At 39.4% G+C, this 17,212-nt stretch overlaps 2 protein-coding genes across 9 annotated transcripts in view; one reads left to right on the top strand and one right to left on the bottom strand.

Annotated features, from left to right (window-relative positions):
* DOP1A (DOP1 leucine zipper like protein A) overlaps window positions 1-11,004 on the bottom strand; it is a 110,108-nt gene extending 99,104 nt beyond the window's left edge. For 6 of the 7 annotated variants that reach the window (XR_002730189.3, XM_023205192.3, XM_023205193.3 and 3 more), the window contains exon 1: window positions 10,897-11,004. The gene's annotated coding sequence lies outside the window, so the exon portion shown is untranslated. Of the gene's footprint in view, window positions 1-6,014; window positions 6,121-10,896 lie in introns of all 7 variants that reach the window. The other variant, XM_023205190.3, reaches the window with a different exon arrangement.
* Window positions 11,005-12,825: 1,821 nt separating this feature from the next.
* The window catches only part of UBE3D (ubiquitin protein ligase E3D), a 187,856-nt gene continuing 183,469 nt past the window's right edge, over window positions 12,826-17,212 (top strand). Inside the window, exon 1 of one of the 2 annotated variants that reach the window (XM_026454542.1) lies at window positions 12,826-13,025. Coding sequence is in view for 1 of the 2 variants with exons in the window: in XM_026454541.2 (XP_026310326.1) it covers window positions 12,949-13,025 (77 nt within the window). In the remaining variant the exon portion in view is untranslated. The remainder of the gene's footprint in view (window positions 13,026-17,212) is intronic. The other variant, XM_026454541.2, reaches the window with a different exon arrangement.

A 17,212-nucleotide genomic window follows, 5' to 3' on the forward strand; every position in this document is an offset into this window, starting at 1 on the left:
AATACGTAACCATCATCAAAGACCAAAGGCAGATAAAACCACAAAGATGGGGAAAAAGCAGGGCAGAAAAGCTGGAAATTCAAAAAATCAGAGTGCATCTCCCCCTTGCAGCTCATCGCCAGCAACGGAACTAAAGATGGACTGTGAATGACTTTGACGAGTTGAGAGAAGAAAACTTCAGTCGATCAAACTTCTCAGAGCTAAAGCAAGAACTATGTAACCAGAGGAAAGAAACTAAAAACATTGAAAAAAGAATGGATGAATGGATAACTAGAATAATCAATGCAAAGAAAATCTTAAAAGAACTGACAGAGATGAAAACCATGACACGAGAACTACGTGACAAATGCACAAGCTTCAGTAACCAACTCGATCAACTGGAAGAAAGAGTATCAGTGATTGAAGATCAAATGAATGAAATGAAGTGAGAAGAGAAGTGTAGAGAAAAAAGAGGAAAAAGAAATGAACAAAGCCTCCAAGAAATATGGGATTATGTGAAAAGACCAAATCTACGTCTGATTGGTGTGCCTGAAAGTGATGGGGAAAATGGAACCAAGTTGGAAAACATTCTGCAGGATATCATCCAGGAGAACTTCCCCAACCTAGTAAGGGAGGCCAACATTCAAATTCAGGAAATACAGAGACTGCCACAAAGATACTCCTCGAGAAGAGCAACTCCAAGACACATAATTGTCAGATTCACCAAAGCTGAAATGAAGGAAAAACTGTTAAGGGCAGCCAGAGAGAAAGGTCGGGTTACCCACAAAGGGAAGCCCGTCAGACTAACAGCAGTTCTCTCGGCAGAAACTCTCCAAGCCAGAAGAAAGCGGGGGCCAATATTCAAAATTCTTAAAGGAATTTTCAACCCAGAATTTCATATTCAGCCAAAGTTTCATCAGTGAAGGAGAAATAAAATCCTTTACAGACAAGCAAATGCTTAGAGATTTTGTCACCACCAAGCCTGCCCTACAAGAGATCCTGATGGAAGCACTAAACATGGAACAACCAGTAGCAGCCACTGCAAAAGCATGCCAAACTGTAAAGACTATTGATGCTAGGAAGAAACTGCATCAATTAATGAGCAAAATAACCAGTTAATATCATAATGACAGGATCAAGTTCACACATAACAATATTAACCTTAAATGTAAATGGACTAAATGGTCCAATTAAAAGACATAGACTGGCAAATTGGATAAAGAGTCAAGACCCATCAGTTTGCTGTATTCAGGAGACCCATCTCACATGCAGAGACATACATAGGCTCAAAATAAAGGGATGGAGGAAGATCTACCAAGCACATGGAGAACAAAATAAGCAGGGGTTTCAATACTAGTCACTGATAAAACAGATTTTAAACCATCAAAGATCAAGAGACAAAGAAGGCCATTACATAATGGTAAAGGGATCAATTCATCAGGAAGAGCTAACTATCCTAAATATATAGGTACCCAATACAGGAGCACCCAGATTCATAAAGCAAGTCCTTAGAGACTTACAAAGAGACTTAGACTCCCATACAATAATAATGGGAGACTTTAACACCCCACTGTCAACATTAGATAGATCAACCAGACAGAAAGTTAACAAGGATATCCAGGAATTGAACTAAACTCTGCATCAAGCGGACCTAATAGACATCTATAGAACTCTCCACCCCAAATCAACAGAATATACATTCTTCTCAGCACCACACTGTACTTATTCCAAAATTGACCACATAGTTGGAAGTAAAGCACTCCTTAGCAAATAGAACAGAAATTATAACAAACTGTCTCTCAGACCACAGTGCAATCAAACTAGAACTCAGGACTAAGAAACTCAATCGAAACTGCTTAACTACATGGAAACTGAACAACTTGCTCCTGAATGACTACTGGGTACATAATGAAATTAAGGCAGAAATAAAGATGTTCTTTGAAACCAATGAGAACAAAGATACAACACACCACAATCTCTGAGACACATTTAAAGCAGTGTGTAGAGGGAAATTTAGAGCACTAAATGCCCACAAGAGAAAGCAGGAAGATCTAAAATGGACACTCTAACATCACAATTAAAAGAACTAGAGAAGCAAGAGCAAACACATTCAAAAGCTAGCAGAAGGCAAGAAATAACTAAGATCAGAGCAGAACTGAAGGAGATAGAGACACAAAAAACCCTCCAAAAAAATCAATGAATGCAGGAGCTGGTTTTTTGAAAAGATCAACAAAATTGATAGACCACTAGCAAGACTAACAAAGAAGAAAAGAGAAGAATCAAACAGACGCAATAAAAACTGATAAAGGGGATATCACCACTGACCCCACAGAAATACAAACTACCATCAGAGAATACTATAAACATCTCTACGCAAATCAACTAGAAAACCTAGAAGAAATGAATAATTTCCTGGACACTTACACTGTCCCAAGACTGAACCAGGAAGAAACTGAATCCCTGAATAGACCAATAGCAGGCTCTGAAATTGAGGCAATAATTAATAGCCTACGAACCAAAAAAAGTCCAGGACCAGACGGATTCACAGATGAATTCTACCAGAGGTACAAGGAGGAGCTGGTACCATTCCTTCTGAAACTATTCCAATCAATAGAAAAAGAGGGAATCCTCCCTAACTCATTTTATGAGGCCAACATCATCCTGATACCAAAACCTGGCAGAGACACAACAAAAAAAAGAGAATTTTAGACCAATATCCCTGATGTACATTGATGCAAAAATCCTCAATAAACTACTGGCAAACCGAATCCAGCAGTACATCAAAAAGCTTATCCACCATGATCAAGTGGGCTTCATCCCTGGGATGCAAGGCTGGTTCAACATATGCAAATCAATAAATATAATCCAGCATATAAACAGAATCAAAGACAAAAACCACATGATTATCTCAATAGATGCAGAAAAGGCCTTTTATACAATTCAACAGCCCTTCATGCTAAAAACTCTTAATAAATTTGGTATTGACGGAATGTATCTCAAAATAATACTATAAAGACACATGCACACGTATGTTTATTGCAGCACTATTCACAACTGTAAAGACTTGGAATCAACCCAAATGTCCACCATTGACAGACTGGATTAAGACAGTGTGGCACACATACACCATGGGATACTACACAGCCATAAAAAAGGATGAGTTTGTGTCCTTTGTAGGGACATGGATGCAGCTGGAAACCATCATTCTCAGCAAACTATCGCAAGAACAGAAAACCAAACACCGCATGTTCTCACTCATAGGTAGGAATTGAACAATGAGATCACTTGGACACAGGAAGGGGAACATCACACACCGGGGCCTATTGTGGGGAGCAGGGAGTGGGGAGGGATAGCATTAGGAGATATACCTAATGTAAATGACAAGTTAATGTGTGCAGCACACCAACATGGCACATGTACACATATGTAACAAACCTGCACGTTGTGCACATGTACCCTAGAACTTAAAGTATAATAATAAAAAAAAAAGAATGACAATAGAATATTCTCAGTTGGTAAAAATAATGAATTAATTCTATACATTGATTTTTAAACTGCTAAGACAGATTAACTAAAATAAGCAAGGTACAGAATAGTGTTTACAATATGCTACCATTTATATTAAAAGATGGAAAATATATATGAATTTGCATATGTACAATATATATCTGAAGGAACAGACAATGAAACTAAACATTACTGCCTAGGAGACAGATGATAACTGGATGGATGAGGGCCCAGGAGAGGGAGTCTTTTCATTGTACAGATGTTTCTTGACTTATGGCTTATAACCACATAAACTTATCCTAAGTTGAAAATACCACAAGTCAAAATGTATTTAACATTTCATTTAACATTGCTGGGCTCAAGCAATCCTCTGGCCTTGGCCTTCCAAAGTGTTGGGATTATACAAATGAGCCATTGAGCCTGGCCAAAATTTACTATCTTAACCACTCAGCGTACAGTTCAGTAGTGTTAAGTATATTCACGTTGATTCACTATTATTTACATCACTGCTTAGCCTAGCCTACCTTAAATGTGCTCAGAGCATCTATATTAGCCTGCAGTTGGGCAAAAATCACCCAATATAAAGCATAATTTTATAATAAAGTGTTGAATAGCTCATGTAATTTATTAAATACTATAATGGAAGGAGAAATCAAAATGGTTGTATGGATACTAGAAGTCCAGTTTTTATTGGATGTGTATCATTTTTGCACCAGTGTAAAGTTGAAAAATCCTAAAGTCAAACTACCATGATTTGGGGACTATCTGTATACTTCCTTATACTTTTAAAATCATGTGAATTATGCCCCGTTTATGGTAATAAAGGGTGAACGAATAATGTCCCTGAAGAACATGAAATAGCAACTCTGTAAAATGTGGGGTTTCCTCCTTTCATCTCATACTAAATAACAAAAAATAAATAAATAAAATCTGTATCTTAAGTGCTACATCTCAACTCAGAATCATACCCACCTCCCAAAGGACCATGGAGACTAAGAATTTTGTCAAAGTGCTTGATTTGTTTGGTACATTAATTTTCAAGTGGCATTTTAAGTTCATCTTTGAATATTTTTTTCAAAATCATAATGAGCTGTACATATACTGCATAATGAGTAAATAGGTACTGTTTATGATTTAGATACATATTCACATACTGGTTTCTAACACGGGTTTCAATGATCCTCACTTCCTGATACTCATGCTGTTGTGCAATTCCTTATCACACGGAATTACTGCTGACCTGTGAGAATAATCAATAGAACACTGCAGAAATAAAAGGCCATAATAGACACTGTAGCTCCCACTTTGATGTCTCTAGAATCACTCATTCTGGGGCAAGTTGGCCTCTATGTCATAGGGACACTCAAGCAGCCCTGTGAAGAGGCCCACATGGGGAGGAACTGCCTCTTTCCTCTAAAAGCCAGAAACAACTTGCCTGGCCAGTCCTGAGTGAGCCACTTTGGAAGTGGGTTCTCCAACTGCAATCAGACTGCAACCTCATTAAAAACTCAAGTCAGAACTCAAGCCAAATAACTTCCCTATCCCCTCTGACAAAAATTGTGTGAGATACTGTTTTAAATCACTACATTTTGAGATAATTTGGCATGTAACAGTTTATTCCCAAATAATATTTTCCTTTTTTCAATCACAATCTCTATAACTTAAAACATAATGAAAGTTATCAGATTACATAAAAATAATTGGCAGCCTCAAATTATGGAATCAGGTAGGTTTGGGGAACAGTGCTTTGAGGACAGCCTTCCAAAAAATGTCAGAAGCCATATTTTGTTTCTGGAACCCCTCATTCAGGGTCAAAAGTGAACTGCTGGCCAGGTGTGGTGGCTCACACCTGTAATCCAGCACTTTGGGAGGCCAAGGCAGGCGGATCACCTGAGGTCAGGAGATAGAGACCAGCCTGGCCAACATGTCAAAACCCTGTCTCTATTTTAAAAATACAATAAAAATTAGCCGGGCGTGGTGGCCCGTGCCCGTAGTCCCAGCTACTTGGGAAGCTGATGCAGGAGAATCGCTTGAACCCAGGAGGTGGAGGTTGCAGTGAGCTGAGATCACACCACTGCACTCCAGCCTGGGCAAAAGAGTGAGACTCTGTTTCAAAAAAAAAAAAAAAAAAAAAAATGAGCTGCTAATTGGTGGTAATGCTGTATATAATAAGGAAGTCATTCAAACACATATTTCTTCCAAAATGTCAGAGACTAACTTTAAAGCAAGTACTGTACTATGTTCTATTTTTTCACAAGCCAGCAGGAGAAAAACCTCTCCAGGAAATTTTTAAACTGTTAAGCTTGTATGGAAAAGCCACTGTGCCAGCTGCATCATGCTGAATGTAAGCAAAAAGCATAATAAGTGCTCTGCGATAGCATTTGGGGTATATAAGAAAATTCTAGCTATCTAGAATATTTGATAACAATAACATATTCTAAAAGTTTTCAGGTAGCTGATAATTTATAGTAACTTTTCATAATATAACAGCACAATCAAAAGCAACTGAAAAATGTAGGGCTATTTACCTGTATAACTCAAAGGACTAAGATTGCAGTGTTTTTATGATTTTCTGATTATAGTCAGCTGTCACTTCCAAACGATGACTGCTTCTATATTGCTCCCTTTTTTTTACTGTAGAGAAGAAGGAAAGAAACCACTTGTTTGTGAAACAAAGGCTATGCATCCAAGATGGCTCTTTCCTTCCAATTTTTGAGGCTTTACCCCAGAACCTTAGATTAACAGAAATCTCACTCCAGCCTGGACTACAGAGCCCCCGTCTCAAAACCAAAACCAAAATCCAGGAATCTGACCTCTTGGTGAGTAGTAAATGATTGTGTGTACTGATGAACTTATCACCACTCAGGTTAATTTTTTTTTGAAACAGTTAACACCAAATGAAAGGGTCTTTTTATCCAAGCTCTTCGTTCATGAACACAAAATAACAGCAAACTTTAGGCTCATAATATGGATATATGCCTATAAGTAAATACAGTAACTTTAAATACAAGATGTATTTTACAAAATAAGAGCAAGAAATTTATTTTCCAATCTGTTCATATGAAACTCCTTCCACAGGAGTGGAAGGTGTCATCTCAGAAGGAAAAAGTCTAGAAATGTCTTCGGCAGGATTAAAATATAAAAATATAGCTAAATAAAACTTAAGTGACGAGAGAAAAAACTAAAGGAGATAGGAGATTATTTTAACTTATTACCTCATCTACTCATGCAGGAGCTTTGAGAGATAAACATTATATTAACATTTCATCACTCCTGAATCAACAGTCATCACTTTGTCACATAACAGGTTCCCACTTGTTTTCAGATTTAGATTTTAGATTCAAATGTTTATCTTAAGGCTAATGTATCCTAATAAGATGTAACATCAGTAACATTCAGAACATTTTTGAAAAAATAAAGACATATATCTGATTCAAGAATATTATCTTTCTACTATTTTTTAAAGTAACTCTTTTTTTTACTATATTTTTTAAGGTAACTGTAGTACACTTTTTAATTTACAATTAAGGCTTTGTTTCTCAATTACTGCACAGGTAAAATTCTAAGGAATTTTCAAGCACTGATTAACTTAGTATCTACAAAAATTTGGGCCACCAACTGGAGAGATGTGAGATGATTTTATTAGATCTGAGGGCAGAGCTAAGTGACACTGAATTAAACGAGAAGGGGCCAGGCATGGTGGCTCACGCCTATAATCACAGCATTTTGAGAGGCAGAGGTGAGCGTATCACCTGAGGTCAGGAGTTTCACACCAGCCTGACCAATATGGTGAAACCCTGTCCCTAGTAAAAATACAAAAATTAGTCCGGTGTGATGGTGGGTGCCTGTAATCCCAGCTAATCAGAAGGCTGAGGCAGGAGAATAGCTTGAATCCAGGAGGCAGAGGTTGCAGTGAGCTGAGATCACTCCACTGCACTTCAGCCTGGGTGACAGAGCGAGACTCCATTTCATTAAAAAAAAAAAAAAAAAAAAAGGTTATTTCCTCTTCATTCTCTTTCAGTTCCTCCGACTGCATCAAGAAGGAAGTCTCAGTTTGGTGCCAAGATGTTAACGTCACTGAAATTCTTGCCAATCTCACTTTTAAACAAAGGGCAAGTTGAGGCTTAGAGCCTCCTGCAGGCAATAGTTTCTAGCTAGAAATTAAGAACACTTTGATTTTCGTTATTTTTATGTATACGTCCACCTTCTGTTTATGATAAGTGCCACCTGCTTTTTACTCATAGTTATTTCAAACTTCCTTTAAAATATTACTTTAATAATCACATTGATATAAATATTAGTAAGTAAACAGGAAGTATGCCAAACAGGAAGATATGGCCAAAATTCTGAAGATGATATCACAACGACTGAAGTTTAGGAAATATTACATTAATCCATTTGGTCAACAAATAAGTGCCGGCTATATGTTCGCCACTGGGTTAGCCACCACAAAGAAGGGACAAGAATGTTAAAAAAAAAAAAAAAAATGTGAACAGGAAAGTCAGAAGAGGAGGAAATCAATTCAAAATGAGGTAATCAAAAAAAAGATTCCCAGGGTAGGCATTTGAGCTAGGTCTTAAAAGATAGGTATAATTTAGACACTCAGAAACAGGAGAACATTCTCAGAGAGAAGTATAACAATATGTGCCTGAGTGGCGGCATCTTCCAAATCTTGATTGTGGTGGTAGTTACATGGGTGTATATATATATCTACTAAAACTTATTGAAATGTACACTTAAATGAATGTACATCTGTGTATACAAATTTTTCCTTAATAAATCTGATACTGTATCATTGACCAATGCAATCAAAGGTCATTGAGATTTCAGGCTTGGATAGCTTGGAGAGGAGGAAGTAAATACGATAAAGGAAAAAGGATCGTATTTTCACACAATTCTCAATAAAAACTGTTAGCTATTACACAAAAAATATTAGCTTTGCATTTCTACTTAATAGTTTTAATCCAGAGAGATAATTTACCTGAAATAACACTTATCTGTTAAAATTACATGTTCTATTTCCACCTCTCTTATCCCCAAGCGAAACTGTGCATTAACAGCATTCCCGCTAAGAAAGTAACAAAGAATGAACAAAATATCCACAGTGGTTGGGTACTAGCGACACTTAACAGACTTTAGCAAAACAGTTTAAGATTGTGTTCAGCACACATCCTATTTGTAAAGCAATTTAGAAATAACTGTCTCAGAATTTGTGTTTTAGCCTTTAGCTCTTTTCCATGATATAAGCTCTTAAAATTATGTAGTTATTACACAGTAAGCACATTTTGGGTGGCTTCTACCACAATTTCATTTTAGGAATTCATGACTATAAGGAGAAATCATCATAGCAAAAGTGATGCCATTATCAACAAGTCTTCACTTTTTGGAACTTTAAAATGCCATTTTGAATAAAATCAGTAACTCCACTCCACCATAAAATAAAATTCAAAACATGAATTATGGTTTAAAAAAAGCAACAAAAGCAGAATACGGTAACTCTTCTGCCAATAATTAAAGCATTAAGACTCATGGGAACTTAATTGTATCCTTAATATTTTACGAAGATAAATATAATTCTTTTTTTATACAAGTGAGTTGCCACTAGATCTTCATGCTCCAAAAAGCTTAAAATGACAGCCAAAAAATAAGCCTAATGCATGGACCTTTACAGTTGAAGAGGACTCAGCTCAACTAAAGCAGTTTTTAACTTTATATTCTATGTAATTATATTCTAAGAGTTGTTAACCAATTGGCCATGAGAAAATAGATCAGATAAGTGTGGGAATGCTAGGATAACCTGGAGATTTACATGTATCAGCATAACAGTAAAGGTTTTGAAGAGTCCTGCCTTTATAAGCAAAAAAGTTTAACCTAGCTTAACCTAGGGTGCTCCCAAGTTAATTGCCATCGAACACTGCTTTGGGGGAAGTAAGCCTATTAAATGGCTTTAGAACATTGTTCTGGGGGAAATACCAGTTTGGAAAACCCTGGTCTTCTCAAATTTCCTTAAAGGATGACAAAACCGAAGCCCAGAGATCACACCTGGCTAGTAGCAGATTAAAGGACTTGAATCTAATCTCTTCATTCCCAGGCCAGAGCTCACTCCGTTACTTTAACTACAAAATAGGACTTCTTTGAATGTATACAATCAAACATTTAACTGACAGCACGTACCTTAAAGATTTGGGTTACGGTGTCCCATTTTCTGGTTTCTGTATTAAATCAGGTGTTTTTAGTTCTTTCTTTCAGCACTAGGTCCCTAATAATCAAGCCCATGTGGAGATTTGCTACTGCTTAACAATTACAGAGAATGATTTAGTTATCAGTTGTGGCCGAACGTAATCACTAAAATAAAGCATTCAGACTACTCGTGGTTTTAATTTACTCATAACGTCAGTCGGCCCACCTAAATCACTGTTATCTATCAGGTGGTGAGTTGCTTAGTACATAATGTTGACATATGTTATTCACTGTAGACCATATTAATACCCAGAAACAAAATTAAAATGTAAGAACTTATGTCTGCATAGACAATGGCCAACAACATCAAAACAGATTTTTGTCTTTCTACAGTTCAGGGCCTCTTTGTTAGACAAACAGTTTCCTACATTTTTGGTAATTATCATTTTTTTTGACTGCTTTAGCTGGAGTCGAAGTCATTTTCCCAATCTTTACATTTCTCAAACGCCATAGAACTCTAAGATAGTGTAAAAATGTTCAAACACAATGTACTTAGCTTAAGAAAAATAGTTGTGTGCCATTTCCCGCCCCCTCAGGGTACAAGAATGGAGGAGGCCCGAACAAGTGACTATTGTTATGTTGCAACTTTAAAAGGCTTGGGAATCAAAGGTGATAATTGTTAACAACTCTCGTTTGACTCTTCTGACTTCCTCTTAATAAACTTCCGTACTCCTTTCTAAGCCTCCTGCAGAACATGAACCATCGCGGGCCTACGTGTCTCCTCGATGCTAAAAGAACCCACCAGCCAAGGAAAAGGCACAAGGCCTGGATTCCTCCAACAAAGAGGGTACTCCGCGCGCCTCCATCGCACAGGTGCGACCTCTGCCCCAGCCTTGCGCACAGCTCCGCGCCAGCAGGGGAGGCTCGGGACCTGCCCCCGGCCCCGCCTCCAGCCTGCCTCACCTGGGGCCGCCCTCGCGCCTCTGCCCGGCCCAGGCCTTGGCCCCAGCTCTAGCCCTCTAGTCCCCGCGCAGCTCTCGACTCCCTGGAAACCAGAGGGCGGCCGACCAGTTTCGCGGCTTCTGGCGGGGCCGGAGCGGCAACACCCCCGACGCCACAGCAGTCACACCCGCAAGGCGTCCCCGCGGCTCAGGACCTAGCCCAGCCAAGAAGGATGCTCAGAGCCGGCGACCAGCCTAGCGACCGCACTGGGGGCGGGGACGCTTTTACCTGCTGCTGGCTTGGCCGATCCTAGCCGGCACCGCTCTCCTGGCAACCACAGCAGCTACACAGAGACCGGGAGCCGAAGGGCCTAGTGACAGCTCCCAGCGTGCACCGCGCTCGCGCCCACGCCGGCGTCGACGTCTGCGGCCTTCGATCCCCGCCCCCGGTCGGCTTCCTGCCTCCCGGCGCTAGCTGTTGCCACAGCGCCCTCAAGTGGACTGTCGCTGGAAGCGGCCACGGCTACCAATTTCAGGAGTGGTTAGAAAGGGGGTTAGCAGATGTTTTCATTTGAAGGGATAATAGGAACTGAAAACAGCTCTTAAATATTATTGTAATAGTTTCTCAATATTTCATATGAGTAACCTGAGGCCCAGAGAGGTTAGGAGACTTGTGAAGTTAGGAGACTAATAGTTGGTGTCAGATTTGGAACTATTTTGAGACTAGAGCTCTATCAATCATATCTAGTTACTCCACGGTAAATTGCACCATTTTGCAAACACCATGGGGTAAAAAAAATGAAAGGTTTTGCAAATACGTAACTAAATATATAACAATATTTTAAGCTAACAAAACAATTATAAAGAGTAAGCTGTGCTAAGGAAGTTGTATATTTCAATATAATGTGTCAATATTTAAGCATTCAATAGCCTCGGATATTAAAGATGGAAGATATGAAGAGTTGAAATCATCATCCTTCAAATAAATGAATTATATGAGACCAAACAGTAGTAAACTTTATTTTTTTAAGTGAGTTGTTGCTTCCATCTATGATTTCAAATTATTGGGATAGATATAATAATTTGTGCATCAACATAATACACTTTAATCACCCCCAAATACTGATTTTAGAAAAATTGTCTTAAGCTATTATCTTAAAACATATGACAGGATTTATTTATTTAGAATTTATTTATGGTCTAGGCTGGGCATGGTGGCTCACACCTGTAATCCCAACACTTTGGGAGGCCGAGGCGGGCGGATCTACCAAAAATACAAAAATTAGCCAGGCATGGTGGCGTGCACCTGTAATCCCAGCTGCTCGGGAAGCTGAAGCAGGAGAATCGCTTGAATTCGGGAGGCGGAGGTTGCAGTGAGTTGAGATTGCGCCACTGCACTCCAGCCTTGGCGACAGAGCCTTGGCGACTCTGTCTAAAAATAAAACAAAACGAAAAACAGCAGTTCCTTGTTTTTAAGAAGTCCTATTGTAATTCTACCCTGGTCTTATATTTTAATAGTTTTTCATTGTAAGTATTTACTAGGTCAAACTTTTCAAAACTATCTTCTAGTAGTAACGGGATGACAACTTCTCTTAGTTTTTACTTTTGTGAAAGTGAATAGTGGAGCTGTACATACGTAATCATTCCCATCTTCCTTTCTTACCCCCTAAAAAATGGTTAGTCCCAATAGACTTCAGCCATACTCTTTTCCGTTAGGTAACAAAGAACTTCCTCATGTTTTTGCACCTGTTTCAATTTTGGAGCTATCTTAAGTTGAGAAGCAATGGCAAGTCAATTCTTGAAAAGTTTGTTGCTTTAGACAGAGGCTAACAAATGACCTTTGCTCATAAAGAGACCAAAATAAAGTGGGTTTGGAGCCAGGAATTCTGCTCTTGGATCTCCTGGGAACAAAGTCCACCTGTAACACCTGCCTCCATCACCTCCCTCGCTTTGAGCTAGCCAAAGGAGTGAACCCTGGGTCTGATTTTTATGGTCATTTCCAGGGAGGCTAACGCGCCAAGCCACGCTCAAAAGAAGCACAGTGGGAGGATAGCTCGCCTCTCGCCGCCCACCTTTCTCAGCACTGTGGGCCAAAGCCTCGTTTTGAAAATTCGCGCACCGCCCAGGCCTCAGGGGTCCCGCGCCTTCTCGGTGGTGTACTCTCCGGCCGGCAGGCGGCGCTGTGAGCTGGTAGGCGGTGTCAGCCATGAGATGTGTCACAGGCGCCTGCGCCGCCGCGGGGCTGCTGCTGGTTGGTCCGCACGTGGAACCTCTCCTGGTCCTGTTGACTCGGGTCCCTCGGAACCTCCAGCTTGGTCCGGTCCGGGACTGGACGCCCGCCATGGCGGCTACTGCGGCGGAAACGCGCATGTTTCTGGAGGTGCGGAGACAGTCGCAGAGCGCGCTGCTGATCCTGGGGTAAGAACTGGGATTCTAGGCGCAGTGCCCAGCTCGCTTTATTGCTGCCCGGGGATCCGGGGCTGGTGAGTCTCTGTCTCTCTCTGAACGAGGGATTTTGAGTTTCTTCTTGCCGGTTGCGTAGAGCCTCTCCATCACTCAAAGTGAAGCTTTCCTCTGTAGTCGCCTCCGCCACTCCCACCCCTGCTGACAGTCTGGGTATCTTTGGGTAGCTTTTTAGAAATTCAGGGTCTCAGCTCCACACCAGACTTAGGGAATCATAACTTATATTTTAACAAGGTTCCCAGGAATCAAATGCACATTAAAATTTGATGGTCATGTAAAACACTGTTGGCAGTGCCAGGCGTTTCCAACAAAACAATGCAAAAAATGATTTGTTTGCCTCTCTTCGGGATCCTCCTTACTGGATCAGTTCCTATGTGTGAGCTTCTTGTTTTGTAGATAACTTCGGGTCTTTCCCCCCCAAAACTGCTTTTTGCAGAGAAACCACACAATCATTCAATAAACTGAGTTTAGTGAACCTCGAAGAAAGGTTGCAGACTTCTTACTGGAGCTCGTTCATTTATTCATATTCTGCTTTCCAGTGAGAACGGCGAGCTTGTTATTCGCTACACAAACAAATAACTTTTAGGGAAAATGTTCTCTATTTTGTTTGACAGCAGTTTTAATGATTTGTGGTCCCCTTGTCTATTCCTTTGTGATCGCTGTTTTAAACAGAGTAAGTTAAATGTTAAAATCCTGAGACTGTTATTACACAGTGCCACAGGTAGACTGATGCTTAATTTTTTCCTCTTTTCCCTAAATCTGCCAGATATCTGGTGTGGCCGTTTGGAATATGGCATGAGAACTGAGTTCAAATGCTAGCTTCCTCACAAAATTAGAATAATTTAATCTGAATTTCTTCAATCTTCAAATGGGAATAACACTTAGTACTCTGAATGTATTTTTCTCTTTCAAAAATTATGAATTTGGGCAAATATCTCCAATTCTGGTGCACCTTGTAGAGTAATTAGGAACCCAAACCCTACCAAAATAAAACAAACCCACACACCCACACCAAACCCTCGCTTCCTCTCATCCAGGGCCTTTCACAGTTCCCTTGTACTACTACCCCTTGTTTAAGCAAGTTACCCCGGTGGCTCACACCTGTAATCCCAGCACATTGGGAGGCCGACTTGGGCAGATCACGGGGTCAAGAGATCGAGACTATCCTGGCCAACATGGTGAAATCCTGTCTCTACTAAAAATACAAAAATTAGCTGGATGTGGTGGCACGTGCCTGTAGTCCCAGCTACTGGGGAGGCTGATGCAGGAGAATCGCTTGAACTCGGGAGGCAGAGGTTGCAGTGAGCCGATATTGCGCCACTGCACTCCAGCCTGGCGACAGAATGAAACTCTGTCTCAAAAATAAATAAATAAATAAAAGGAAAAAGAAAAAAAGAAACCTAACTTTGCTGGACTTAGTTTTGCCATTTCTTGAACTACTTATAAATGGATTCATACAGTATATACCTTTTTGTTTCTGGCTGCATTCCTTCCATAATATTTTTGAGATTCATTTTCCATCCATGTGGCTGCATATATCAGTAGTCCATTCCTTTTTCTTGCTAAGTTTTCCATTGTATGAATATACCACAGTTCATTTATCTGTTCTCCTATTGCTGGAGATTTTTCTTGTTTCTAGAGTTTACTTATTATGAATACAGCTGTCATAATACTGTCATATAAATCTTTTTTTGGACATACATTTTTATTTCCTCTTAGGTAAGTACCAAACAGTGAAATTTCTAGGTCATAGGATAGATGTGTGCGTTACTTTGTGAGAAATTACCAAACAGTTCTCCAAAGTGACTGTACCAGTTTACACATTCAACCAGAAAAAAAAAAAAAAAAAATGAGAGTTTCAACTGCTTCACATACTCACCTATATTTAGTATTGTCAGTCCTTTTAGTTTGAACCAGTCTAGTGTGTGTAAAATAGTATCTTGTGGTTTTAATTTTCATTTTACTGATGACTAACAATGTTGAGTGCCTTTTCACTTGCTTTTTAGCAATTCATATATTTTTTTAAAAGTATCGTCTAATTTTTTTGCCATTAATCAGATTATTTGTCTTGTTTAATTGAGAGCTCTTTATACAGTCTCAAAACAAGAGCTTTCTCATATAAATGCCTTGTGAGTATATGACTGTTCATATCTGTGACTTACCTTTTCTTTTCTTTTTTTTTTTTTTTTGAGACATGGTCTCGCTCTACTGCCCAGGATGCAGTGCAGTGGTGTGATCATGGCTCACTGCAGCCTCAACCTCCTGGACTCAAGCAATCCTCCCACCTCAGCCTCTTGAGTAGCTGGTATACAAGTGCATGCCACCATGCCCAGCTAATTTTTGTATCTTTTTGTAGAGACAGGGTTTCACTATATTGCCCAGGCTGGTCTTCAACTCTGGACTTAAGCGATCCGCCCACTTTGGACTCCCAAAGTGCTGGGATTACAAGTGTGAGCCAACATGCCCTGCTTCATTTTTTTTATAGTGTCCTTTGATGAACAGAAATTTTAATGAAGTCCACTCTGTCATTTTTTTTTTTTTTTTCCCTTAAGGGTTAGTTTTTTTGGTGTCTTAAATCTTTGCCTACCTTAAGACTGTGAAGATGCTTTGGCAGGTTTATTTTCTAGGAGTTACATCGTTTTAGCTTTTACATTTTGATCTGTGATCATGTTGAATTCATTTTTGTGTTTGCAATGAGGTCGGGATCAAAGTTCATTTTTTTGGTATAAGGATATTCAGTTATTCTATCACCATCAGTTGAAAAGGCCATCATTTCTCCCATTAAAATAACTCAGTATCTTCATGAGAAATCAGTTGACTATACTGTTTGCATAGTGTGTCTTTTCTACCCTTTTAACCTTTCTTATGTCTTTCTGTATAAAGCAAAGAACTGTAAACATACTGTATTTCTCTAAAAATAGCATAAAACTATATGCTATTTTAAAAAATATGCAGTTGGGTGATTTTAAATCCGTTCCAATGATCTGTGCGTTTTAATTAAAATGTTTAGTCTATTTTATATTAATGTAAATATTGGTGTTCTTGTTCCTAATTGCTATGGTTTGGATGTGTTTTGTCCCTATGTTTTGTCACGTTGATCCCCAGTGTGGCAGTGTTGAGACATGGGGCCTAGTGGGAGGTGCATGGTTCCTGAGGGCAGATCCTTCTTGAACAGATTAATGCCCTCCCATGGAGATGGGTGGGTGAGTTCTCTCTCAGGAATGGATTAATTCCTGCCATAGTGGGTTCAAAAGGGTCTGGTTTCCTCAGTTTCCATTCACAGATGTAAAGATCTACTTATGTTAAGCCATCTTAGCATTTTGGGATAAACTTTGGCCATTCATTTATTCAATCCACAGATGTTTAATGTGTTCTTACTCTAGTGCCAAAAATTCAAATTCTAAGTGCTGAGAATACAGCCATGAACAGTAACAACAACAAAGACAAAAACACCTGCCTTTGTTGAGCTTACAGTCTAATGGTGGCAGTAGGGAAGAGTTGGCAGAGAATATACAAAATAAATATATATTTAATAGAAATGGAGAAAAAATTAAAAAAGGGATGGGGAGAAAAAAGTTACAATGTTTTATTTCAAACGAGAACATAACATTTGAGCATTAAACTGTAAGCGGTGAGGTGTAGACATACCTGGTGGGAGACAATTTCCCTTTGAGAGAAAGTGAGTATGAAAGGGTGCCTAGTTCAGAGAGATGCAGATGAGGTGGGGGAGCACATAATAAAAAATCTTATGGCAGTGTGCTGGTGCATGTTTAATAACCTGCTCTCCATGAAAATAAACAAAAAGACAAACTGAGGTCTTGATTTGAAGTATTTGTTGATTTCTTTGGTGTGAATACTTTCACCATGTATAACCTTCAGCCTACCAACTTGGTGAGGTGAGTTGACCTGCTATGCAGAACTCCAAGGATTTTAACAACAGGTTCTCCAAAGCTTGTAGCAGCAGGGCCTACTATACCACTGTGACTTATGGACCATCGAAAGGGCTTTAGCTTATAGTTAGAGTGAGAGATGAAGTCATTGGATAGTTTTAAGCAGGTGTGATACCTGACAGAATACAAGTCAATGGTGAAGAAAACCTCCAGTATGAAAGTATTGTATGAACTATGTCAATCACACTTAGT

Source organism: Piliocolobus tephrosceles, chromosome 5 (assembly GCF_002776525.5).
Source record: "Piliocolobus tephrosceles isolate RC106 chromosome 5, ASM277652v3, whole genome shotgun sequence".
Taxonomy (NCBI): Eukaryota; Metazoa; Chordata; class Mammalia; order Primates; family Cercopithecidae; genus Piliocolobus; species Piliocolobus tephrosceles.